The 26,490-nt window shown below is 37.5% G+C and overlaps 1 protein-coding gene across 2 annotated transcripts in view; it reads right to left on the minus strand.

Moving 5' to 3' along the window:
* grid1b (glutamate receptor, ionotropic, delta 1b) overlaps window positions 1-25,434 on the minus strand; it is a 462,710-nt gene extending 437,276 nt beyond the window's left edge. For both annotated transcript variants that reach the window (XM_084135167.1, XM_084135166.1), the window contains exons 1-2: window positions 25,068-25,434; window positions 21,227-21,382 (exon numbers count right to left, since the gene is read on the minus strand). In XM_084135167.1, coding sequence (XP_083991293.1) covers window positions 21,227-21,382; window positions 25,068-25,146 — 235 coding nt within the window. In that variant the 5' untranslated portion in view covers window positions 25,147-25,434. The remainder of the gene's footprint in view (window positions 1-21,226; window positions 21,383-25,067) is intronic.
* Window positions 25,435-26,490: the final 1,056 nt, after the last annotated feature.

Genomic DNA, 26,490 nt, shown 5'->3' on the forward strand with positions numbered 1-26,490 from the left:
CCCTACCAATTAATAGATTTGAGATTGCAATTACTATCAGATTAACTCATTACACGATATATGTCTTTCATTATGTAATTTCCATAAACTTTACTCTCATATACATTCGGTTCGTTCAGTCAGCAGTCAGCAGTCAGCATTCTCCACAATGTAATTTCTCCAAGATGCTGCTGTAACAAACAATGGAATCTGAAGGCTACTTAACTATTTTTGTGCCCTGTTGTTATGCTTTATTTGATGTTTGAGTCATCACGGGTTCCCTCTTATATAATACTCTGGGGTTCCCTTATGCATTCAAGCACATGTGCATTCTTCAATAACACTGCTGATTGTTGACACGCAAAAAATATATAGAATGAAATGTATATATAAATGGAATGAATGCACTGCACACTAGCATGCTTATTGTGCACAAAAGCATGATCTGTTTACGTCCACGTCATACTAATGTAACCTGTCCTAACTGTATGCATACTTTCACTGACTATAATTGCATGAGTTTACCATGCAAAAAATCCTGCAAACAGCATTGGATTTTTTAAATGAGCTACAGCAAATTATTTCACAATTAGAAAAAGTACTGTGTGATTGCGATTGCAATGATTAATAATTTATTCTCCAGTCTCCGCCTCCAGCCCAAAACTACTCAGGTTGCTAAATCATGTGCTGCATTGAATAGCAGGGATCCTAGTAAATACGGCTCACCAGACTCTGATATCATGAACACATAGCCTTGCGGGAAAGCTATGTAGCATTGCTAATTAGCTTAGCAGCAGGAGTGACTAAAGCTTAGCATGGGTGACTAAATATTTTAAATCAGGGTACTACCAAAGGGCATGATACTATAACAACAACTCCGCAAGTTACAGAGTGGCTTCTCCCACAATTTATTTTTCCAAATACACTGTTAGGCTGATGTGATTAAATGTCTCATTAGTCTCATGCAGTGTTTTAACAGTTTCATGTGGGGCCAGACATCACTGATTTATGCATCTCAGAATAAAATCACATAATCAAAGGACACATGCGCCACATCATAACCTGGCCAGTCAGTATTTGCAACAGAATGTAAAAAAGAATGTAAAAAAGTAGAATGATTTCCTCAGATAACAGATGGTAGGAACATTAGTCAAGATGTTGTTATTTCCAAAAGTGGTCTGAATTAAATCAAGGTGTCTGCAAATTTTATTAGATCTTGAATCAATCTTATGTTCTCTGAATGAGCGCATTTAAGAGGATTAATTGAATCCAAAAGAAATCAGTGTACACTGTAACATATATATATATATATATATATATATATATATTTTTTTTTTTTTTTTTTTTTTTTGTACAAGATTCAACTAATTTTTAAAGTCTGTTTAATGCAATTTAAGTTGAAATTACTTAAAACTTAAAAAGTTGATTATACTTAAAAATTGAAGGCAGCAGTGTACAAAACATGCATAAACTAATCAGAAAATAACTCTCAAATTAACTGGTTCAGTAAAAGTATCGCTAATATCACAAGTATCACTGTTAACGATAAAATAACAACTGTGGAACTGTAAATCAATGAATAGCAGAATGAAGCACACTTCATTCTATACAACTAAGATGAAAATCACACCTATTGACATATTATATAAAGCATTTCACTTGAGAATGCGCTGGCAATCATCACCTTTTTTTAAAAGGTGACCTTTCTCTATAATAAATAAATTATGAGGTTTATTGATGTGCATTTGCCAAGTCATCTGTCACAACAAAATGCCACTTGTTTGATGTGTGTAATGTTTTGGATGCAGAGACAAGTAAATAATGAAATATAAAAAATCATAGACCCACTGAAAGTGTTTTTTTTTTTTTTTTTTTTTTTTTGGTATTTAATTTAATTTAATTTAATTTAATTTAATTTAATTTAATTTAATTTAATTTAATTTAATTTAATTTAATTTAATTTAATTTAATTTAATTTAATTTAATTTAAAATGCATTACATTTTGAGTAAAATCAATGTTTGTGCCATACAACCTGTTCATTGCACTTTTTAGACTTTAGCGAAATTACATACATTACTGTGACAAGTTAAAGAGAAGGAAACAAAGATCTTGAATGATAAAAAAAAAAAAAAAAAAAAAAAACATTTTGTAGAGCAGTGCAACAGACTTTGCAGAAATGCTTTACAAATTTATACTTTCACTTTTCCTAACATCAAGTTTTAAATTTAGGCATTTGACAGATTCTTATATCCAAAGTGACTTACAGTACATTCAAGCTGTATCTTATCAGTATGTTGTCAGTTTATGCTTCCTTCCTCATATTATTTAAAAAGATAGTTTGACAAGCCTTATGCCTTGACAGACTGTTTATGCCATGCAAAAATTAAACAGCAAGTACACCAAAGACTAAAATAGTCATTAAGTATGCTTTTTCATTATTTGCTTGCTGTCAAGTGTGAGTTTTTGAGCAAGATGTGTAATGTGTGGATAATAATACAGTGATATCCACAAACAATGCTAATAGATGCGGTACTGGAGTTCCCAGCAGTGCACTGCGGCATTAATAAATTATGCTGTGATAATGATTGTGTAACTGTTTACTGATTTTGTTTTATGCTGTTGTTGTGATTGCTGTCACTTTCACTTATTTGACAGAGCTCATCTAAACAGCCACAAAAGACCGCCTACTCTCCACCTACTGACCTAATGCGTAAACATTGTGGGAAGTGCGCTAGCCAAGCGGGATTTAAACTTTGTCAGCTGAAGACCCAAGTTTGGTTTTAAAGGGGTGGTTGATTATGATTTCACTTTTCTAACTTTAGTTAGTGTGTAATGTTGCTGTTTGAGCATAAACAACATATGCAAAGTTACAACGCTCAAAGTTCAAAGCAAAGGAAGGTATTTGCTTTTAAAGAAATCGTTTTTTAAGGACTACAGCAAACGGCTGGTAGGGACTACACGAGCTTCCTCCCGGGATAGTGACATCACTAACCCTGTAATTTACATAAACCCCGCCCCCGGGAACGAGATTTATAGATTATCATGACAGAATATGCTAATCAATGACTAGAAGATAACTACACATAAGCTACCTAAATTCATCAACTAACCATTTAGAAATGTCCTGTTGCTTCTACATGTTGTCACTTCTTGAGTCTCTCCATCATTGTCTGACTCCGGTTTGAACATAAACATTGGCATTCCAGTGCATGCCTGTGTGAGGTAAAAGGACACGAGCTCCGCCCCCTGTGCTGAGAGCAGCAGCTCATTTGCATTTAAAGGGACACAGTGACAATTTTTACATGCTATATAAAAATATCTGTAGGGAATTTTGAGCTAAAACTTCACATACACACTCTGGGGACATCAGAGACTTATTTTACATCTTGTGAAAAGGGCATTATACCACCCCTTTAAGATGAAAACAGACCAAGAACAGTGTTCTCTCACCATTCCTGATTTCTAACACACTCACAGTTCGGTGTCGTCTTGTGGCTATCAGAGCATAAACAAAAGCTGCTGCTCTCTGTGTATTTGGTCGCATTCATATGTAAATTGTGCAAGCTTATTTTGTCCATTAGATCGAAAGATCTAATAAATCCCATAGATTTACCCACCCATAGACCCTCCCCTCGAAGAAATCAGGACAGTGGACGAAAGAGACGGATTAAAACACCAGGTGTAATTGGGAATGTGTCTCCTTCATCTACTTGTGATCCAATAGACCAAAACGCATATTAATACCAAGTGTACAGGGCCTAGGTTACCTTCCTTTTGTTGTATAACCAAGCAGGCTTAATGGACTACACCACCCACACTTTTATAGGGTGGGGGACCTTAAAAAAGATGATATTTCCTGCACAGACGGTTCAAATAAATGAACTAGAAGCCGGAGTACAAAGAGTCGACAATTTATGAAGAAAGAAAATTATCCACCGAAGGCACTATTGAAATGCTATTCAGGTTAAGAAGCAGTAATGTCTCTTGGGGAATTAATAAAGGCCAGACAAAACAATAACAAACTGGGCCGTAAGTCTCAACCACCTCGCTAGAAGGAAGAAGTGAATCCCGACATCGTCTACTCTCTAAGAGAATCCAAAAATGCTATCAACAGGCCATTGGCACAGGAATGATCATTAAGTTGCCGAAGCCAAGCACATGCATATACACATGCAGCTCTTCCAACACGCCAATGCAATGGGTTAAAACAGCATGCACGTTTGTCAAAGAAAACGAGAACAAATGCTACTTCACTTTAAAAGTCATCTACCCCATTACCTCACCTGCCCACTTAAATGTGCATTATCCTCGTTCCTGTTACACTACTATGCAGAGTAAACATAAGTATTGTTTTTATTGTATTATAGCACTGTACTTTTGTTTCATCGTACTTATGTTGCTGCAATTTTATAAAAGCAATGAGCCACGAGAGGCTTTGTGTAGCAGTGGTTTTACCAGGGTTGGATTTAACCCTTTAAATCTAGCGCTTGAACTTCAAGGTATGATACACATTGCAGTATGTTTCAGACATTTAGAGAAACCACTTCTTTATTAATTGGCTTTAGGAATATTTATGAATAAGCACAGCAATAAATAAATAATAGAGCCAAAAGTATTGCAAAACAATTGCACTATATTGATGTCAATTGCTGTATCAACACAGCCTCAAAGTAAAAGTGCTGTTACGCCCAGCCTCTTGTGGTTTATTACTTTGTTTTTTGCACATAACTGAAGTTTGAAAATCTATTGAAATAACATTTTTAGCAACAACCTATATATAGGATAGCAGTCATATTTGAAGCCAGGCAGCATGTCATCACTGATGCCGCTAGGTCGTTATTATTATTTTTTTTGTGGAAAATTTTCACTAGGGGCCTAAACAGTTTCTTGATCTAGTGATCAAAGTCTCTAAATCAGCTACAGTAGTTGCTATCAAACAGGTCCAGACATGATTAACGTTCTTATCTTCACACAGGCGGATGGCAAAAAAGTTGCTTTCAGTGACATCACAGGCTGATCGGATTTTTTATCCAAAAACATTTGAAGCTCTCTCAACAAATCACTATACACACTAGATCCATTCCAACAAAGGAATGGCGAAGCTTAGCCTCTGAAAAGGCGATTTGTCTCAGGTCAACAGGTCAAGTTTGAGTCAATCCGCAAGAAACGGCGATAAAATCCAAGTTAAGTCTCAAATATTTGTGGAGCCTCGAGTTCTCAAAAGTGTGACTCCTAAATGGCTACCTAAAGGGCCACAGCACATTAGCGTTTACACACAGAAGTGTTTTATCAGGTACCATGGCTGACATGCTGTCTCTCCATTATAAAGCTGTACTGCAAACAGATTAGATGCACTGCATTGGAAACTGGGAAACGTTTGCAAATTAATTATCCCGGGAACTCGGCTTCGAAGCGCCGACTCGGCTAATGGATGAAGCCGCGGCACAGTCCCAGCAGTATATCTCTCTTCAGATAGGACTGGGATTGCACTTTTCAGATGTTTATCCCTTCCTCAGCGATGCTTCTGGCTGTTTAAACTCTAGCCGCCATAGATGGATCAGTGAAACCTTTGCAGTCTGATTAATTCCCCCGCATTGTTTCCTCTCCCGTACAATGGACATCTTTCACATGAAGTGTCAGCCAACACTGACTGTAACGGCGTATGGACGCGGTTTGATTGCTTAGGAGAGAGAGCTCAATCTCCTGATGCCATGATCCTATGCATCCCTCTGCATCTCTTCTGCTATTTGATGTTCAGAGAGAACACAATGCTGAGCTCACACATTTGAAACTGGTCTTGAATGAAGGCTGTGCCCTTTATAGGATACTTGGCAGACATTTTTATCCAAAGCAATGTACGATGAATTTTTAAGGTAAACATTTTTTATCAGTTCATGCATTCCCTGGGAATTGAACCCATGACCTTGGCATCGCTAGCACCATGCTCTACTGTTTTAGCTAGGGGAACGCAGATGCTATATTTTTGCTAGATGCAATATATGATTCCAATTTTGGCATTGATATGATGCAAAAAAAATGTAACTTGTAAATCTTATCCAATTGTAAATCCTATCCATCAAGATCTTGTAATATAGTTAAAGGTACAACTGGAGGCATTTCTGATGATGCTCAAAATGAAAAAGAAAACGAGCTTGGGTCCTGTAGCGATTTTGCTTCATTTTAAAGAAAAGGTCACTGTGATTTTGACAGAAAAGATGCGTCAAGATATTTTAATATAGTTAAAGGTGCATCCGGAGGCATTTCTGATGATACTCAAAATGAGAAGAAAACATTATTGGGCCTTGCAGCGCCTTTGGTTCATTTTAAAGAAGCGGTCACTGTGATTTTGACAGAAAGAATGCGTTCCAGGACCAAAAGCTTTTATTGATCCTGGTACAATATTCCAATCAAAAGCAAGCACAATCATACATAGGATTGGGTGATAAACTGAATATTCATCATCTATGTACAATGTTTTTGCTAGAGATATATAATAAAGCAGCATTGTAAATGTAGCAATGATTTTAATGCACCTTTTATTTGCCCTGTAAGTTTTATAAAAAAGTGTATCATTAGGATAGGTAGCATTAGGATATCAACTAGCAGAAGAGCATTTAGTGTCATTTTTTTAACCAATATGGAAATGACCAAATAGCATTTTTTGTTGTTGTTGTTGTTCATTTATTGAAAAATGGGGGAAAACATTAATTCAGTTCCTTGCTTAAGATTACATTTTACACTAGTTTACTTAAATTATTTTATTGAATAACTATTTTACTGAATTTCAGCATGCATGCACAGTACCTGTCAAAAGTTTGGGAACATTTAAAATTTTAATGTTTTTGAAAGAAGTATCTTATGCTCACCAAGGCTGCATTTATATCATCAAAAACACAGTGAAATAGTAAAAGTAATATTGCAAAATTTTATTACAAATTAAAATAACTGTTTTCTATTTGAATATATTTTAAACTATAATTTATATCTGTGATGACAAAGCTAAGATTTCAGCATCATTACCTTCAAAAATCATTCTAATACACTGATTTGGTGTTCAAGATTATTATTTATTATCATTGTTGAGAAAAGGTTTTTGCTGATTAACATTTTTGTGGAAATGGTGATTCTTTTTCAGGATTATTTGCTGAATAAAATGTTCAATGTATTTATATGCATTTATTAAATTGATTCATTAAATTTATTAAAGCATTTGAATGTTTGAATGGTATCATTGTTTCAACAAAAATGGTAAGCAGCAAAAACTGTTTTCAACATTGATAATAATAATAATAATAATACATGTTTCTTGAGCAGCAAATCAGCATAGTTTTGGCACAATCACAGTAATTGTGAGTGATCCATGTGGAGAGCTTCTGACAGTGATTAGAAATGTCTTAATCAGCCAGCTTTCAAACACAGAACCGAGCCAAAAAGTGAAGGCAATATCTGCAAATGATATTTTCAAATTCAAATTATGTTTCTGCATGAATAAGGCAGTTAAGCATGAACACATTCTACTCAGAGAAATAAGCAGGGTGCTGCCCAAAGTGGACAAATATGTTGTTTTTACAGAAACCGTGTAATTTGCCAATCAGACGGCTAGCTTGAGTAACAAGGTAATTAACCTAATTTATTTGTGTTGAAAGCACATTTAAGGTCCCATGCAGGGTAATTTAGATCAAGAGCAAATCGCAGAATCAGAGACCCTCACTACGAGAGGCCAGAAGCCATGTCATTCTCTCTATGGTCAGTGAAGGATTGATGCACTGCTTACATGCACAGCTCAGAATAATGTTAGTGTTTCGAGTGTGTGTGGGCTGCTGATGTGCGTGTATGTGATGATACGATACACTTTGCTACTTCATTTGCACGCATCCCACACACTCATGTCTGCATACCGAATGGTTTAAAATCGAGCAGTACAGGCCAAAAATATATGTGCATATAGGTATTTTCTCATACCTCGAACATTAGCGTTTCCTAATGGACACAGAGGTCCAAGGACTCGTCTTCCTCAATGGCATTCGAATAACTCCATTACAACTCCACTGGGGCTGTGCAAGTCATCTCAGAGGCATGGACGAGTACAGCAGGGAGGCCAACATAAACGTTTGGAGAATTCTTGCCACTCGCTGTTTAGTATGAGCATCCATATCTGTAACCACGTTTGGTTTTGTTAACAAAACGGTTAGGTTTAGGGTCGAGTTTAGTGAAGATGGTCCATTATTTTCAAATGCGATAGAGCATTAACCTTTTACTTTTACGTACAAAAAACAAACATAATAACACGTTGTCAGATTCACTTACATCTGTTAAGGAAAAAACTCAAGCTTTTGAAAGACACTTTAAAAGTGTCGTGAAAATGCAAGAATCAATGTAATATCATTTTACACAAATGTCTCCACAGGCACGTTTTTTGCTAATCTGGCTATGCAGAGTGTATAGAGTATATGGTCTCTGATGAACAATTGGCAATTGATAAGATACACAAGTATAACACCTTTGAAATGTTTCAGGGATTGCGACAGATGATATCATCTGAATGAATCATTCACAAAGGAAAAACACAGAGTTTTTTACACGTTAATTCATCATAGTTTTAAAAAATTTCAAACAACAAATATCTGTTGTGGTTGAACACCAACTGGACAACCATTTCTGGCAAAGCTTTAGGCACATGCTGGGAGTGAGATGTGCACAAGAGTGGAGGACATAAATTAGCATTGTGTTTTTAACATTTGCATTTATGCATTTAGCAGGCGCTTTAACAGGCGGTTCTCAAACCGGGGGACGCATACCCCTGGGGGTACATGAGGTGACAGAGGGGGTACGCGGAAAGAAAATGCTGCGTTTTGCTGTTATTTTAATTCTACTGCACCTTAAAATAATATTAAAACTGAGCATGTATTTATAGCAGGTAAAATGTCGTAAATACATGACGTCCAATCAAATTACTTCATCTTTCACAGTCAAAACTGACTGCATTTACACAAGCAGCGAGCATATGACAGATTGTGCACAGAATATGCTGCCTTAGCAATTTGTGCTACATTACTGCCGTTATTGACAATGTACCTTTGTAAAAGTGGGGATTTAGCACTTACTAGCATAAAGAACAAATATAGACACAAACTGTGCAGACATCGATTTAAGATTCAAACTCTCTTCAATACAAAAACATACCCTGTGAGTTCTTGCTTGATTATATATATATATTATATGAGCAAGAATGCGATGTTTCCCGAATATATACTCATGATTACAAATATTTTTGCAAAAACAGTGCAACAAACGAAACGGTAATATTAATTGATGTTCATTTTATTGTCAGTATTTTATTATTATTTTTGCTCTATTTTGCAATGAAATAGTTCAAATGAAAACCAGAGCACAACTGCAGCACACAGCGGTGTTTCGAGAACAAATTGTGAGTCAATGATTCAATGACCCATTCATAAATACAGCCACTTGCTTTGTTAATGAATGACTCTATGACTAGTATCATTACTTTTTTTTAAATCATTGCGTATTTCTCTATTGAACTTTTAAATTTTTTATTTAAAGAATTATTTATTTTATAAAGGTATTTATAAAGGTAAGAAAATGCACTGGAAAAATCAATTTAAGGAGGCAAATATTGTCCTTTAATGAAAAAGGTGTGACTGCAGTCTAATGGTGCGTTTACACCGGACACGAATAGCGCGTCAAGCGCGAGTGATTTCAATGTTAAGTCAATGCAAATACGCGTTACGCACGTAAAAAATTCCTGCGGCGCGAATGAGGCGTAGAGCGCGGCACGGTAGACGTGAATACGCCTCATTCGCGCGTCAAGTTCGCGCGAATGGTGCGAATTGAGTATCTGACGCGTTAAGCGTCAATGATTTTATTAGTGCATTTTGTGCATCTGAACTTCTTCGTCAATTCGCGCCGCGTTAACCAATCAGGAGCCTGCTTGCTGCTGTCACATGGTGAAGTGACAGTTTATAATGTTATTTTATGTTTGGCCTCAATAAATTATTTTGTAATATGACTAAAATGCACAACAAAGCAAATCTTTCACATAAAAATTCGATTCCAATATATGAGAGATACTCATTTTGTATTGAATGCTATTTATTCCTAGATTATATGAAACATTATTAATCTAATGTAAAGACAACAAACACAATTTAGTGTATAAAAAAAAAATAAAAAAAAATCACAGGACAGGTTTCACTTTTGGAGGCTGGCTCCATTTATTATCAAAACAAAAATAAATGACAGATTAGGTGGGTGCGGGCGAGGGTGAACCTCGCGCCGGGCTGTACAGCGCGGGCTCGTCAGACAGCGACCACTCGAGGCCGAGGCCTTATACGGCCTACGCTGTCCTCGTCAGCGTCCTCACCGTTAGGTCCACCAAACCTACCTCCTGGAGCAAATTGTGAAACTCCTGAAACCCTCCGGAGGGTCTGGTGGACCCGAGTACAGCGACGATGTCCCCTACACAGCTGTTTCTGCTCTCCAGAGCATATACGAGCGGTGACTCTCTCGATTAATGCTAATGCTAATGCTCGATAAACATCTAAAAAAGATGGCCGCCAACGGTCAAGGTCAAGGTCAAAGTTTATTTATAAAGCACATTTACAAGCAGTCACTACTGCCCCAAAGTGCTGTACAGGCATAAGAAATAACATAAAATACAAAACTATTTCAAAAATATTTAAAAAACAAACAACAAAGAGTAAAATATCACAGCTCAGCCAATATTAGAACGCCAATGCAAACAGATGAGTTTTTAATAATGATTTAAAGCACTCGACAGAAGTAACAGCTCTAATACTGAGAGGAAGCGAGTTCCAGAGCGTAGGACCTGCTATTGAAAAAGCTCTGTCTCCTCTGGTTTTCCGTCTAGACCTTGGACAGTCTAACAACAACTGGCCAGTAGATCTTAGTGTTCTAACTGGAGTGTGCAAAGTAAGCATGTCTGATAAATATGATGGTGCCAATCCATTTAAAGATTTAAAAACGAGCAATAAGATTTTAAAATGGATTCTAAAAGCAACAGGCAACCAATGGAGAGACGACAATATAGGGGTGATGTGGTCACTGCGCTTTTTCCCTGTTAACAAACGGCTTGACCTTCCTCAAGTTGAAAGAAACTTGATTTTACCATTGAGCTAATTTGACTTTCAAGTTTGAAAGAACCATCAATTAAAACACCAAGACTTTTTACACATGGGCAGCAGTTTGAGAATGTTGGACCTAGAGCACTTAAGCCTGAGATATCAGATTCTCCAAAGATTATAACTTCAGTTTTTTTATCGTTTAAATTAAAAAAATTCAGTGACATCCAGTCTTTTACTTCATGCAAACAATTTCTCAATACTTCAACTGAGTTAGTATTAGTATTCAAAGGTAAGTAAATTTGGACGTCATCCGCGAAGCAATGAAAAGAGATGTTGCATTTTTGGACAATTGATCCCAAAGGCAACATATACAGCGAAAATAAGACTGGGCCCAAAATTGATCCCTGAGGCACCCCGCTAGTAATCGGGGCATTCTTTGAATAAAAAGGCCTGAGGTTCACAGAAAAAGACCTATCTGACAGATATGACCGAAACCACTTCAAAGCAGTGCCTGTAATGCCTGCACAAGACTCGAGTCTAGACAATAGAATCTTGTGGTCAACAGTATCAAACGCTGCAGTCAAATCTAAAAGTACTAATACAGCAGAGCTACCAGAATCAGAGATTAAAAGAAGATCATTAAAAACTTTTAAAAGAGCAGTTTCCGTACTATGACAGGATTTAAAACCAGACTGGAATTTTTCACAGATATTGTATAAGTTGAGGTGCAATTGAAGTTGGGCATATACCACTTTTTCTAAAACTTTAGATAGAAAAGGCAGCTTAGAAACTGGCCTGTAATTAGACAAAGCAGAGGGGTCTAAATTGTGTTTCTTCAAGAGCGGTTGTACAATGGCCTTTTTAAAAGCTGCCGGAACATACCCAGCTGAAAGAGACACATTTATCAGGTTTAAAATAAAGGGCTCAATCGTGTCAAAAACAGGAAGCAGGAAGGCTGTCCAATGAGCAGACCGAATGTCTTAAACCTTGAACCATCTTTGACAACTCAGAAAAAGATACTGGCACAAAATCTTCAAAGACAGCTGTACATAAAGGTATAATGCTTGGATCAGGCACAGCACAATGGGTTACAGCCTGGATACTGGACACTTTATCAGTGAAAAATTTACCAAATCTGTCACACAAAAGGGTGCTAGGGAGAATACCAGTGTGTTCTGGAGGATTAATTAACCTATTCAAAACATTAAAAAGAACAAAGGGTTTGTGGCAGTTGTTTTGCACAAGATTTGATATATACTGAGTCTTTGCAGCTTTAACAGCGTCCTGATAGTTAGACAAACAATCTCTTAAAATTCCCAAGGAAACATTCAGATTATCTTTTTTCCATTTTCTCTCCGCACATCGACATTCCCTTCTAAGAGCACGGGTAGTGTCATTGTGCCATAGCTCTCTCTTTAGGTTGGAACTCTTATGAGTAAACGGTGCTATTAGGTCAAGGATTTCCGTGCACGTAGAGTCAAATGAAGTAACCATCTCATCAATGTCCAGATTTGAAAAAGACACATCCAAGGGCATTAACAGAGAAGTATCAAACGCTGCAGCAAAAAGTGAAACCGTAGATGGATTAACTGCGCGCCGCTGACGCATGGGAAAGCATGATATTTTTTGAGTGCACGGCAAAGAAACGGAAAACAAAACGGGCATATGGTCAGAAATGCCTGCATCAGAAATGTCCTTTATGGACAGATTTAGGCCATGGGATAAGACCAAGTCCAAAGAATGTCCCTTGTTATGGGTCGGGGAATTCACAGATTGAGTAAGATTAAACGATTCTAAAATATTAAAAAAGTCCTTGACCAAGGGCTTAGAAACACAGCAAACATGAATATTAAAATCACCAACAATTAAAAAATGATTATGATTAACAGCAATGCCCACCACAAGCATCGAAAAGTCCTTAATAAAATCCTTATTAAATTTAGGAGGGCGATAAATAAGTGCACATAACACTGATAAATTAAGGTTAACTTTAAGTTGTACAATAAATTACAATAAACAATAAATTAAGTTGTAACTCAAAGCTCTTGTATTGTTCACATGGGATCTTCTTACAGTTTCAATTAGTTTTAAAAATTGTCGCTAACCCTCCACCTTTTCCCGTGGATCGAGGAGAGCTGAAAAACGAACATGCCGGAGGAAGAAGCTCTGAGAAGGGGAAGCGCTCACCGGGTTGAACCCACGTCTCCGATAGAAGCATAAAGTCAAGCCCCCTGGACAAAAAGAAGTCATTTAATATAAACGTCTTATTAGACAAAGATCTAACGTTAATCAGTGCCAACTGAAGAACGGTATCCTCCGTACGCGGAGATTTGGCTCGAGCCAATGATCGGAGATTCGTTTGGACCACGCCGCGCTTAATCACTCGAGAGTGCCGAGGACGCCGAGGAACAAACTTTTTCGCCAGTGCAGGCTGCCGGTTCACAGCGACAACAGCTCCACATTGAATCGGGCGAAGCCACTGCATCCTGAAGTCCGAGGAAGGAAGAACAGCAAGTGAGGGACAGTCGCGATGAAATCCCAAGCCGTTTCTCCGTGCCGACTGCAGGTATGCTCTCACTCTTACAACCACTCCACCACGCTTTCTCCGTCTTCTGGGGCGTTTCCTCCGCGGGGAAGCATTAGGTATACGTTGCAGGTACGCCGGCAGAGCTAAGAATGGAGGAAGGGGTATATCCGAAGACTGTTTCCCATGATTGACACTCTTTAGAAATAAAGCATGTTGATCACGAACAGAGAGAAGTGTCTGGCGATCATATACAAACAGAGCTGAGACATTTTGATAACTAGGACAGAGAGACGCTGCGCCGTGCACACGGCTGGCGCCATCTTTTCGTTTCCCGATCTTTTCGTTTCCCGCCATCTTTTCGTTTCCCGAAACGGGTTTCGAAACTTTCGCCTCCGGATTTCGCCTCTGAAGTGCGTAAATTTCGCTTCAAACTTTTGTTTTTACATGCGTCAATTTCACTCTTGACGTGCGAATTAACACAAAGTGGTCAAGCGTATAACTAGACGCGGCAGGCTATTCGCTATTCGCGTCCGGTGTGAACGCACAGTAAAGCCCTATTCGGACGGGATTAACTTTACAAGGGTAGATGGAGTAATGTAATTTTACCACAGGACGTCTGTAATATTAATGGCCAATTCGCACGGGATAAGATATCTCAGTAAAACTAGCAGAAGTGGGAGGGGTAACTCGATTTGCACATCGCCGTCACTCCTGTCGTCATGTGCGTATTACGTTGCTTCCTGATATCACGTGCGCAAACACATATAACCTATATTTATATATATAAAACAGTTATGTCCGGTCGAGTGATGTATTAATTAACTTCAGATTGGATTGTGTTGGTAATAGGCCTTTACCTAATGCTAAAATATATTTTGTGCCTCTAACAAGTGCTTTTGATCTTCTTTTCTGATCTGGAAAACACTTGAGTTTTGCCACAGACTTGTCCAAGCGTCTAGAACGGGTCTATTCGCACAGGATTAATATTACCTGAGGTAATTTTTCCAGACCTTTTTACTGAAGGTAAAAGTCGCCGTAATCTTTACTGACATTGTCCGTAATTATTACTGAGATGGCACATTCGGACGGGACTACAGTAATATCACAGAGAAGCCCTGGTAATTATTACTTTACCCCACCTCTCCATGTTAAACTAGTCCCATCCGAATAGGGCATAAGTGGGGGAAAGGGGGTACGCAGAAGGATGTTAAATGCCTCAGGGGGTACGCCACTCTAAAAAGTTTGAGAACCACTGATGTAGAGGAACAAAAGCAATTTGTCACACTTTTCTTAGAGCTGCAAGTGTTGGATGATGCATATTTTGTGTGAATATCAAATAGATTAATTGCAAATGGAATGACTTGTGTTCTAAATATAACTTTGAATTTAAAAAAGGTTGACTTGGCCATTCCAGTAGAATGCAGTATGTATTTGAAACGTCTGCTTATAAAGCCCAGTTTTGCCACAGTAATAACAGCATAATGCATTATGATCAGTGCGAATCAATTTAATACATTATAATCATATTCATTTGTTCTTGTAATTATCATATTTGCAATTACATTTAGGCTCACCAAATTTCTATATTTTCAGTGACACACACCCTACATTTTGACCACTAAAGAAAGAAACAACAGAAACAATATTACAAGCATCTGAAATATGCAGTCTTCAGAAGATTGTTAATAGATCAGCTTGGATATTTGTTTTGTGTGTGCTATCAACTTTGCCCATGTTTTCATACCCATAAATTAGTAAATGAGGGCATGTGTCTTATTCAGTGTTGGGCATGTTAAGTAATTAGTTATAGTTACTAGTTACTTCTCACAAATAGTATCTGAGTTAGTATAACTGAGTTACATCATTCTAAAAGTAACTAATTACCAGGGAATTATTATTATTATTTTTAAATGTTCAAATATGTCAAATATGTCAAATTACTTGGATGCCCCCAATATCAAATGTTAAATGAATGAAATGGACACTAAATAGAATAAATAACTATTATAAAACATTGTACACTAATCTACATTATTTTAATGTTGCTGTGGGACAATGTGAGAGACACCTATTCAATTCAGTATATTATTTAAAATATTATCATTACTATAGTAGAACAATAAAACACAATAGATGGTTTAGAACCATAATATTTAATATTGTACAGACCACAACTGGCCAACAAATAAGTCTAAAAATAAATTATGCTTCTTAAGAAATGTACCAAAAATGAATAAATAATTCTAAAAAATATACATACACTCATTGTAGTGCAAATTAAAATGATAAAACTGTCACACAACTTCACAACTGGTAGACATACTGTAGCCTACTTGAAGTATTTTCTTCCTCACAAAAGTAAACAGTTTAACAAGAAGTGCTCTCAATATAATACTGAACAATGTACCAAAAAAAAATAGTAATAATAAAACATTCTAGTCGTGTTTGCCGCACATGTTCACAACCAGTCAAACAAAGATGATGGAGCGTTCCCTGCAGGTTAATGCTCGGACACACTCAGTCTCTCTCGCGCATTGTTCGCTTCGCTTTTGTCCAGTCCGGCGCCTCATAAACACACACACACACACACACCAGAGAAAAAACTTTGCAGGTCCTATGGCCGAGAGAGAACCTACTCGGATGAAAACCGCTTCAGTGAGCTCAATTATAGTAGCGCCGCATTTTATTGTATGTAACAGTAACGGCGTTGTAACGGGGGAAACAGTCATTTGTTTGATTACTCGTTACTGAAAAAGATAACACCGTTAGTAACGTCGTTTATTTATAATGCTGTTATTCCCATCACTTTTGATTTTGATTAAAAGTTTGATTAAATCTGTTCTCTGCTTAATTGATAAATATTCTTGTGAAGCGCTTTTTATGATCATATCAATGAGCTGTCTAGCCTGCCCTTTAAATTCATAAAAACTCATTCATAAAAAATTCCCTAAGGCTTTCTATATAAAGGCTTTTCATTCTTATATAAAGAAACATATATCTATATAATATCTATATAATATATATAACTATCCCTCAAATAATCCCGTGGCATACACAGTGCACAGTTTCGTGAGTGGCAACTGCATTTCAATGTGGGAGTGATTCCCTTGAAAAAAAACATAGCAACAGTTTGAACTCAGTTTCAAAGAAACATGGTTGCCAACTGTTTAAACTGTTTGATGTTGGCTATTTTGTGTGTGTGTGTTAAGGGTTTCCCTGAGATCCCAGTGCTGGTAGGAGGACAAATATTACTTTAAAATTTGTGAATGAAGCAAGGCATAACTTTTTACATATGATCTACTTTCACTGGACCAGGTGAAGAGAGATAGGAATGCCTAATGTGCTATTAATTATGTCTTTAACAACTAGATATTGAGTTTGGTTCTTTACACAGTATGTGGATGAGTGCTCGACAATACAGACTGCCCGATGACCAGAGGTCAGCGTGAAAGTCACCCGGGCCAATTGACGGAACTGTCACTTGCCGGATCAGGCGAGTGCTGCATCTTCACAGAAGTTGATAATTTGCGCATTTTTAAGCCACTGCCAATTTAAATATTCAAGCGCACGTAGACGTGAAAGTACCAGTTGAGGAATGTCAACACATTCCTCTCAGTTTGGTACTCGCACGCTGTATCATAAGCGTCGTGTGTGCAGCAGTTGAGCCCTTAACGTTGAGCCCTGTGGATTAATTAAACTGAACTTTTCAGAATTTAATTTGGTTGTGGAATGTGTTTGTCACTGCAGTAGATTATCAAACTGTGAAAAGAAGCACTTAAAAAAGTCACAACCATTTTTAGATGCAGTGTGCGCAGTATGTGATCATCATAACATTACTTTTGCATATTGCTTTTCCAATAATAAAGCAGTTGGAGTGCTATGCCAAACTAACCAAATTAAACTTGGTGAACTAACAAATAAAGAAGGACTATGAAAACATCAGCTACAATGAATAAAAGCTCCTGCATTTAGGGAGGTTTGGGATATTTCACACTCCTTTGTGAGAGCAGGCAGTTTAGGTTAAGCTTCAAATCTTTATTCACATCTCAGACACAAAAGGATTAATCTGGTGAGTTTCATTACACCTTCTCCATTTGTTTCTGTAGTATAGGTTTTGCACTTAATATAAAATGAGAGACTGAGCATACAGAATGAAAGTATAACATTTGTCAATTATAAAGCAATGCACAGCCATTGAAACAAATTCAATTTGGGGGTTGGGGGGGGTGGGCGTATTAATCTAAGATCAACTTCAGGCAATAGGCAATTAATGAACAATTCACAGGAATATCCTATATTATTGATGCTAAGCTTCTAGTCATATCAGCAGATGATTTCTTAAGCTATTTGACTATACATTAAATTACCCTGAACTGGCAACAAAAAACCTTGAGGAGTGAAAATACAGTGATGTTACTTAAGAACGGGTAAAGTGAATCTCAGGGTCATATTTCACCCTAAAATTTTGTGGTCTGTAGGAATTATTTCATGTTTTGGAAACAAGTTCTTATGCTTATTGAGGCTACCCTGGAAATCCAGAGTTCTCACGAGAGCACAAGTTGAATTTGCTCAGCGAGTTACTCTGGTGTCGAGTAATGATGCTCATTAAATATGCCCCTCGATCTGAGCTGCACCAATCACATCGGGTTATCTGATATAGGCGGGCCAGAGGTGAGCTAAACAGTTGACGACAGCGCTGTGACGTCAAAGTCATTAGTAAACATTGCAAGATGGCTATGGATGAACACCAGTTGTTTGAAACGGCTTTGGCCACTTCAATGAACGAGTTAGACTTGGCTTTTTATCTAAAAGAGGAACAGAAGACGGCGCTCGAATCGTTCCTTTGCAAGAAGGGCGTTTTTGCTGTTTTGCCGACCGGATACGGCAAGAGTCTAATCTACCAGTTAGCTCCGCTGGTAGCTAAGCTAGTGGTAGCTGGGGCTTGTTGTGATTGGTCGTAGTGTTATCCAATTGCGTGCAGTGAGATTTTCAAATGCATTCTTGGTGCCGCCCCTTGAGCTGGCCGATTTTCATTAGTCGATGCCAGACCATTAATCTTGCAGATTTAGGTCTGGATTTCCAGGCTATATCAAGGTTGCATTTATTGATCAAAAATACAGTAAAACAGTAATATTGTGAAAAGGTAATTTAAAGCAGTTTTCAATTTTAATATATTTCAAATATAAGATTATTTTTTTATTTTAAGCTAAAAATACAGCAGCCATTACTCCAGTCTTCAGTATCACATGATGCTTCAGAAATCATTCTCATTTAGCACTAAAGAAACATCATCTTATATTATCAATGCTGAAAACATTGTTGCTGCTTAATATGTGTTTGCTGCATAATAAAATGAGCCCCGATGCTTTCCTCCGGCAAAACCAGCACACAATGTGGGGTACTGTTACGATTTTGAGATGGCAACTGTGGAAAAAAAGAACTAAAAAGAACTCCATTGGCTGACTTGAATGGTCTGGAATCTGTTCACGGAGCCAAAATCAACAGGGCATTCAGTCAAGAGAGCACAGCATCACTGCGCTAAGGTACTTGCACACTGCCCTGCATTTCAACCACACTACCATGACAACACATTCATGCAGGAGATCAAACATAACTGGATGATCTCAGATGATCACCAAAGCAGAGGGCCAGTAGCAAATATTGACAATTGTTTGTAAGATAACAGATTATTGTATACTAGAAACATGTCTCAGAAACAACACAGTACCGGACAAAAGTTTGGAAACATTACTATTTTTTCATGTTTTTGAAAGAGGTATCTTAAGCTCATCAAGCCAGCATTTATTTGATTAAAAAACAGGGGGTAAAAAACAGCTGTGCTGCTTAATTATTATTTTTTTGAACCTGTGATACTTTTTTCAGGATTCATTGATGCATAAAAAGTTAAAAAGAACAGCATTTATTCAAAATAGATATCTTTTAACAATATACATATTTCCTATCACCTTTTTATCAATTTAACACATCCTTCATGAATAAAAGTATTCATTTATTTCAAAAAAGAAAGAAAAAACATTACTGACCACAAATGTTGAACAGTAGTGTTTATTGTTTCTATTTAAAATAAATGCTGTTCTTTCTTAACTTATTTATTCATCAAAGAATCCAGAAAAACTGCTTGACTGATGAAAATTCAGCTTTGCATCACAGAAATAAATTATATTTTAAAGTATAATTACATAGAACACCATTATTTTAAATTGTAATAATATTTCACAATATTAGTGGGTTTTTGTCTATATTTTTTATCAAATAAATGCAGGACTGATGAGCACAAGATACTTCTTTCAAAAACATCAAAATAGTAATGTTTCCAAACCTTTTGACTGGTGTGTGTGTGTGTGTGTGTGTGTGTGTGTGTGTGTGTGTGTGTGTGTGTGTGTGTGTGTGTGTGTGTGTGTGTGTGTGTGTGTATATATATATATATATATGCAAATGTATGTATATATATATAATGTGTATCAATATATATATATATATATAAAACACACACACCCATCAAAAGTTTGGAAACATTACTAATACTATATATATATATAGTTATAGGGGAATATATATTCCCCCCGAACTTGCGAGAAACAAGTGACAATCATTCCAAATATTTTACCAGTGATACACTATGAAAGTTTATCCCTGGTGTGTTGAAACAAATCAGAAAGACAGTTTCATTCTTTCTGTTAACACAAGCTATATTAAAAAAAAGTGTTAAGCTCCCCTGTGCCATATGTGAGGTCACACAGCATTGTCAGAATAAGGATGTTCTCCAATTGTGCTAGTGTTATTCCTCCGGTTGACAAGGTGATGTGGGAAATAAAACACTTCAACAAACCAACCTGAAAGACACCTATTACACTGAAAGCAGTTGAACTGTGGAAAACTGCACACCGACTAACAACACAGTGAGTATACTCTGTGATTGGAGACTAGTTCATAAAGGTCCCAGTAATAGCCGAGCAAGAAGAATGACAAATAAAACCTCAGCAAAGATTGGGATATATCTATGTCAATACCTCACTTAGATTTGATCCCAGTGACAAAATTTCAAAAACCAACATAGAATACTGTCATGCAGGATATTTTCTAACGGAAATAATCATTGCCATCATCATCACCATCATATTTGTCTTCAGTCCCAGCATCATTAACTGCCATTAGCCCATTCAGAAGAAGACGTTCTCTTTCTCCTCGCTTTTCAAAATGATCTTTTGGAAAGCTCAGACTTCAGAGCACTCATCCTCAACTGCAATTATGTGGAAAATTGTTATCGAGTCCAGCTTGACTCAATACCTCCACCTAGCTCTTCTTTCACAGAAGACATTAGACTGCGACGAAGCTTCAGGTGGAAGTCTTTGAAACCTAATGTCACCTTTCATGCTGGCATTAAACAAATACACATACATTTTCAAGACATCTTTGGTTGCCGTAAGCACGCTCTGAACAAAAGCAGAAATCCTGGTGATGTATGTCATTTCGACTTGGGGATTCAAACCGCCAGACAACAACTTGCATGTAAATTTTTCAGCATGTACACTCGGGCATCAGGGAATGATGCAGTCCGTGAGTCAAGAGATAGAACATGATGATTCACTCACCTTCCTGGACTGCCTGAAAGGGGTTGTTGGGTTCAATATATTTTATGGAGTGGGTGATTTTCTCGCTCTGCAAAATGTCATCGTTGAGGCTGAGGTCAGAGATCGCCAACTGAAACACCTCATCATCCCGTGCTGCGTTCTCCTCAAAAATGGCACCTGCGGGCAAGTGCAGATAGTTATCTGGGTCTTAGTGGAGCGTACAAAGAAACTGTAGCAATTGCTAATTTGCATACTGAGGGCAATTCACTTGCTCGGCTCATCTTGCTTACAGGTCTAATATTTTACAAACATTTATCTATTTGGCAGATGCTTTTATCCAAAGCCACTTAAAAGTGCATTCAAGGTACTTTTTTTTTTTTTTTATCAGCATGTGTGTTCTCTGGGAACGAGCACATGACCTTGACATTTCTAGCGCTATGCTCTACGAATTGAATTACAGGAACCCTTCCAACAGAAAGCTCAAGGCTAAAACAGGTCTGGTGATTGTTTTACTAAATTTAAATAAGATAAACTGTATTTTTCTCAGAACCTTTTTTGTAACAAAATAATGAGCAATGAGCAAGCCTTTAACTTGAGATCAATGATGAATCAGGGCTGTAAACCTTCCCCCTGTTGTTAGGATGACAAAAGGTTTTTTTTTTAGTTTGGTCTGCCTCAGTGGACTAACAGCACTCCTCAATGTCAAAATGATTGAGAATCAAATCCAATCAAATCAAAGCCAATCAAATCAAAGTAGGCGGGGTTAACTGTCCACATAAGTAGAGCATCAGTTTAACTTTAAAAAAAAAGAGTGAGGTAAGATGTAAATAACGAATCATTTAATAGAATCAAGAAATGATAAGAAAGTAAATGTGTACCTTGAAATGCAATGTAAGTCACTTTGGATAAAAGCGTCTGCCAAATGCATAAATAAATATTTAATACATGTCAACTGTTTCGCAATAAAAATGTTTAAAGACTGACAGTAACGTCCAATGATGCAAACTATTCAACTTTTTTTTCTCAAATATGTCCGTTTTGAATTGGAAATATGTATTTACATGGTTCATGTAATTCCAAACTGAGTGTGACTAGACAAGAAACGTTTTCGACATATTATGCATACAAATAAAAGTACATGTGTGCATACAATATTTTAATGCAAACTGATGCAAATATTATTTGCAAATAGTTCAGAATGATTATTTCCCAACTAAAATTAGACAGAATTTCCTTCACTGTTCTGTTTCTTTATGTTTTATAAAAAATTGGTCTTGTGATAAACAAATAACAGAAATTTCAAAAAGTTACATTTGTTTCATTCCTGGGTCGAAGAGGACTGTTTAAAATGATGTGTTGAAAAATGTTATATGTTAATATGTTAGGTAATGTTTCAACTGCCTAACATAGGTGAGGTTATTTAATTTTGAATTCATTTATTTTTTAATAATACATAATATAATAATAATTCCGTCCCTTTCCAGTGAAGATGTTTGCAGGACATTCAAAAATCTTAAGTACTGGTCCCTTCAGAAAAATAAAAAAAAAACTCTTTGGACCCACTTTATATTATGTGTCTTTAACTATGTACAAACATCTAAATTAATTATTTGATGCAATGATGTGTACATACATGTTTTTATGTTGTATTTAAAAAAAAAGCTGCAATGAAGTCCATACCTTCTGCTGTCAGTCTACCCCTACCCCTTAAATCTAACCGCATCACCAAACCTTATCCATATCCCACCTCAATAGCATAAAAGTGTTTTGAAATACAACACGAACACAATAAGTACCAAACAATTAATTGCTTTTGACATAAGTACATACAGTAGTAGTTAAAGGCACCTAATAAAGCAGTACCAAAAATCCTTACTGTTGAACCCTGAATTTACATGCCAAGCATGTGCTTATAAAAGCAACTTACAATAAAGTTGTCAAACAAGTTGCATGCAGATTCATTCATTTTATGGCAGCTTGGTAAATTTACGTTTAAGCATGATATCTGGAAATGTTTTTTGAGAGATTGAGAGGCCTCATTTATGTGTGGCCAAAATGTACCCATCTTCTCTACCTGTGTTAGAGGAGCCCAATAGGATGGGCATGTAGACAGGTAGAATTTGGTTGATGTATCACTGCAATGTTCATCTTATTTAGCAGAAATAGGGGTGTCGCATCTGTTCATTCCAGTTGCCAGTGAGAGCAGCCCTGATCCACACTGCCTATACTAGCCTTCCAATTACCAGTTTTGGATGGCCATTGCCTCTGTAAATCACCACACCACCCTGAAAATCACTTCATGTCACCTTCTTCATTCAATGGACGGCCCTATTTTTCTTTTGCCCTTCGGAGCCGAATTTGGTCAGGATGATAACTAGCGGATGTGACAAAGTGGAAGTATTGGGCACTGGAGAGGCTGGAATTTGTTATTTCACCTGTGTCATGCACCTTTGAGTCCTGACTATTACACAGCCACAGATACGGCATGTCCTGCACTTAAAGGTAAGAGCTGGATAAAAATATTGGAAGACCTCGTCTTTAAAGGTGGTGTTTTTTGTTGTTTTTTGTACCTAGACCCATGCAACTGGTAGTTAACCTGAAGTATCTGAGAACAAACTGTGGATTTAATTATTTCTTTGTACATGAAGATATCTCTGTACAAAAATAACATCTCAAAAGATTTTCACACTGTATATCGCATCCACCACAGCTCTCAAATGCATTCAATACACTTCATTTCAAACTGTAAATTGCAATGCCAGTACATGCTTAAAACTTTTTATTTATTTATTTATTTATCATCCCCAAAGTCTTGGTCAACAAAATGGGCAGAAAAGTACCTAACACAGATTGCATAAGACAAGCATTGCTCATTTGGATTAGTTAAAACTATAGTTTGGGTAAAGTATAAGAATAATACATATACAGGATAACCAACTCCACTGGTCAGTTTTGGACAACCAAAACAATTATATGTTGTTGATATAAGCTTTTTCTTTAATAAGAAGTAGTTTTGCTGAAGGGTTTGGGTTTTCTGTTTTGAGTTTATTGGCTTCACTACTGCAGAGTCTTCAACGGCAAATATGGTGGCTTAATTTCACTACATGGACAACAAATTCTAATAAATCCCCTCTTAAATAAGAGAATGGCTGATTTGGTTTATGTACCGCATGTTTGTAAGAGATTCAAGGGTTTGGATTTCAGTTCTTCATGACAACTGAATAGAATCACAGCCGCCCTCCCGCACCAGCCCCCCTTCCTTCTCTCTGCTGCTGTTGTGGTGCCAAAATCTTACTTTCCTCACGTTTGGTGAGACAATCAGAATGCACAGGGTGTCCAGCGCATGCAAAGGGGGATTGGTTAAGAAGACATGTACGGCCTGGGATAGCCAAGAATAAGCATTTGTCCTCTTGTCATTTATTTACTTCAGCATCCTTTATTAAGATTTCCCTCACGTTCCATACAAAGTTCAATCTTATAGATGGGAGGGGGAGAGCAACCCCCACACATTGGCTTACTTTGCCTTATGACAGACGCCTCCTGTATTTCCAACTTACCTGAAATCTGCTGTTTACACAATTATGTCTTGCTCATGAACAAGCTGCTAAGACTGAAATTAGATTAGTCTTGTTCATGCATATCAGTGCATTGGAACTATCGCCAGTCTGAACAAGAGAGACGTTATGATCACAAGTGGTCTACTCAATTGATATTCAGCCCGATTAGCAGGGCGCATTTTCAATGTTTATTTACAATTGACATTTTACACCGACCCTTACAACACAGTCCCTTCACTTCAATCTGGATGGCGCATTCATTATCATTTGCAACAAATAAAGGCTTTGAACAGCTCACTCCTTACCGATGTGAATGATGGAGTCGGCTCCCACCGAACTGCATTGCAATATCCCAAAAGAAAGGCATATTATCAGCAATTCCATCTCCGCTTCTCTCCAAAACCGCGCATCCACACGATCCTCAGATGTATGTTAATTCCCAATGAATGAGAAAAGTACGTCAAAGGATCACAAATACACCTGTGATTAACCAAAAAGTGTGGCTGCGCTTTAGGAAAGCGCTAGTGTGAGAAACACTGTGAGGGAATAAGGGGGAATCAGGAAGGAGAAATGCAGGTCGCCTGTTGGAGGGTAACGGTTGCTTCGGGATCCGGCGCGTTCTCTCCGCAGGTCTCGCTCTCGCGCGGCGCTCGCGGAGTCTGAGACACATCACAAACTCAAAACTGCGGAGGAGGGACACCCCCGCGCGCGCGCGCGCTCGCTAGTTAGATTGTTCGCTCGTTCCAGAGAGCGAGCGCGCGCGCGAAGAGATGGAATCCGGCGCGAAGCTGGAGAAGACAAAGCTAAACATACATGCAGCTGCCTTAAGAGGACGTTACCGTTTTTGCGTTCCGTCTGTGCAATTTCATTTAATTGTTTGTCTCCGTAAAAAAAAGCAAAAAAAAAAAAAAAAAGCATCATATTCACGTCGTTGACTGTTGCATCGCGTCTCACCACCTTTAAGCGATTTTCGCTAAGCGTTTTCGAATTAAAACAGTTCAACTTTTAGGAACGAGACCCCTCTGCAAGAACGTGTTTGCGTAGATTTCCACCCGTGAAAACATGGGAAAAGCGAACGTGGGAAAGCGAACTGTGGAAAGCCGGTGGTTCAGAGTCAACGAACGAAGAGGTAACTTTCTTTTGAGTGTTCAAGTGTGCTGTTGATTCATTCTCTATTTTGATAAATGATTTTAGTGTTTAATGAATTACAGTTAGTAAACATACACGCAGCGGTCAATGAGGACGCTATTCACAGAGATTTCCATATGGGAGAAATGAATGTAGACATGTAGACATGGTCTCTCAATGATTCGTCGCGCACGAAGGAAACGATAACTTTCTTTTGAGTGTTAAAGCGTGCATTGGATTCATTCTTGCTTTTTTTACTGGATGATGAAGTACAGATAGTCGCTGTGCAACGTCACGAAGAGGAATCGACTTTCCCGCGGCGCGAGACGGAGCGCCGCTGTCAGAAGTCCGTGGAAATTCTACACATGATAAGGCGCATTTCTCCCATTGAACATGGTTTCATTCAGACACGGTGTTTATTGTGAGGACGTGTTGCGGAGACGATATTGCCGGTGAAGACTGGAGCTGTGGGCTCGTGTACAATACTGCCATTTTCATGATATACCATTTTATGTGTATATATAAGTATTTATTGCACTACATATGATGGAATTTAAATGTATCACTGTATAGAAAGGTTTGTCAGGTTGTATGATTATT

This window comes from Abramis brama, assembly GCF_963993115.1.
Source record: "Abramis brama genome assembly, chromosome: 14".
In the NCBI taxonomy this organism is placed as follows: domain Eukaryota; kingdom Metazoa; phylum Chordata; class Actinopteri; order Cypriniformes; family Leuciscidae; genus Abramis; species Abramis brama.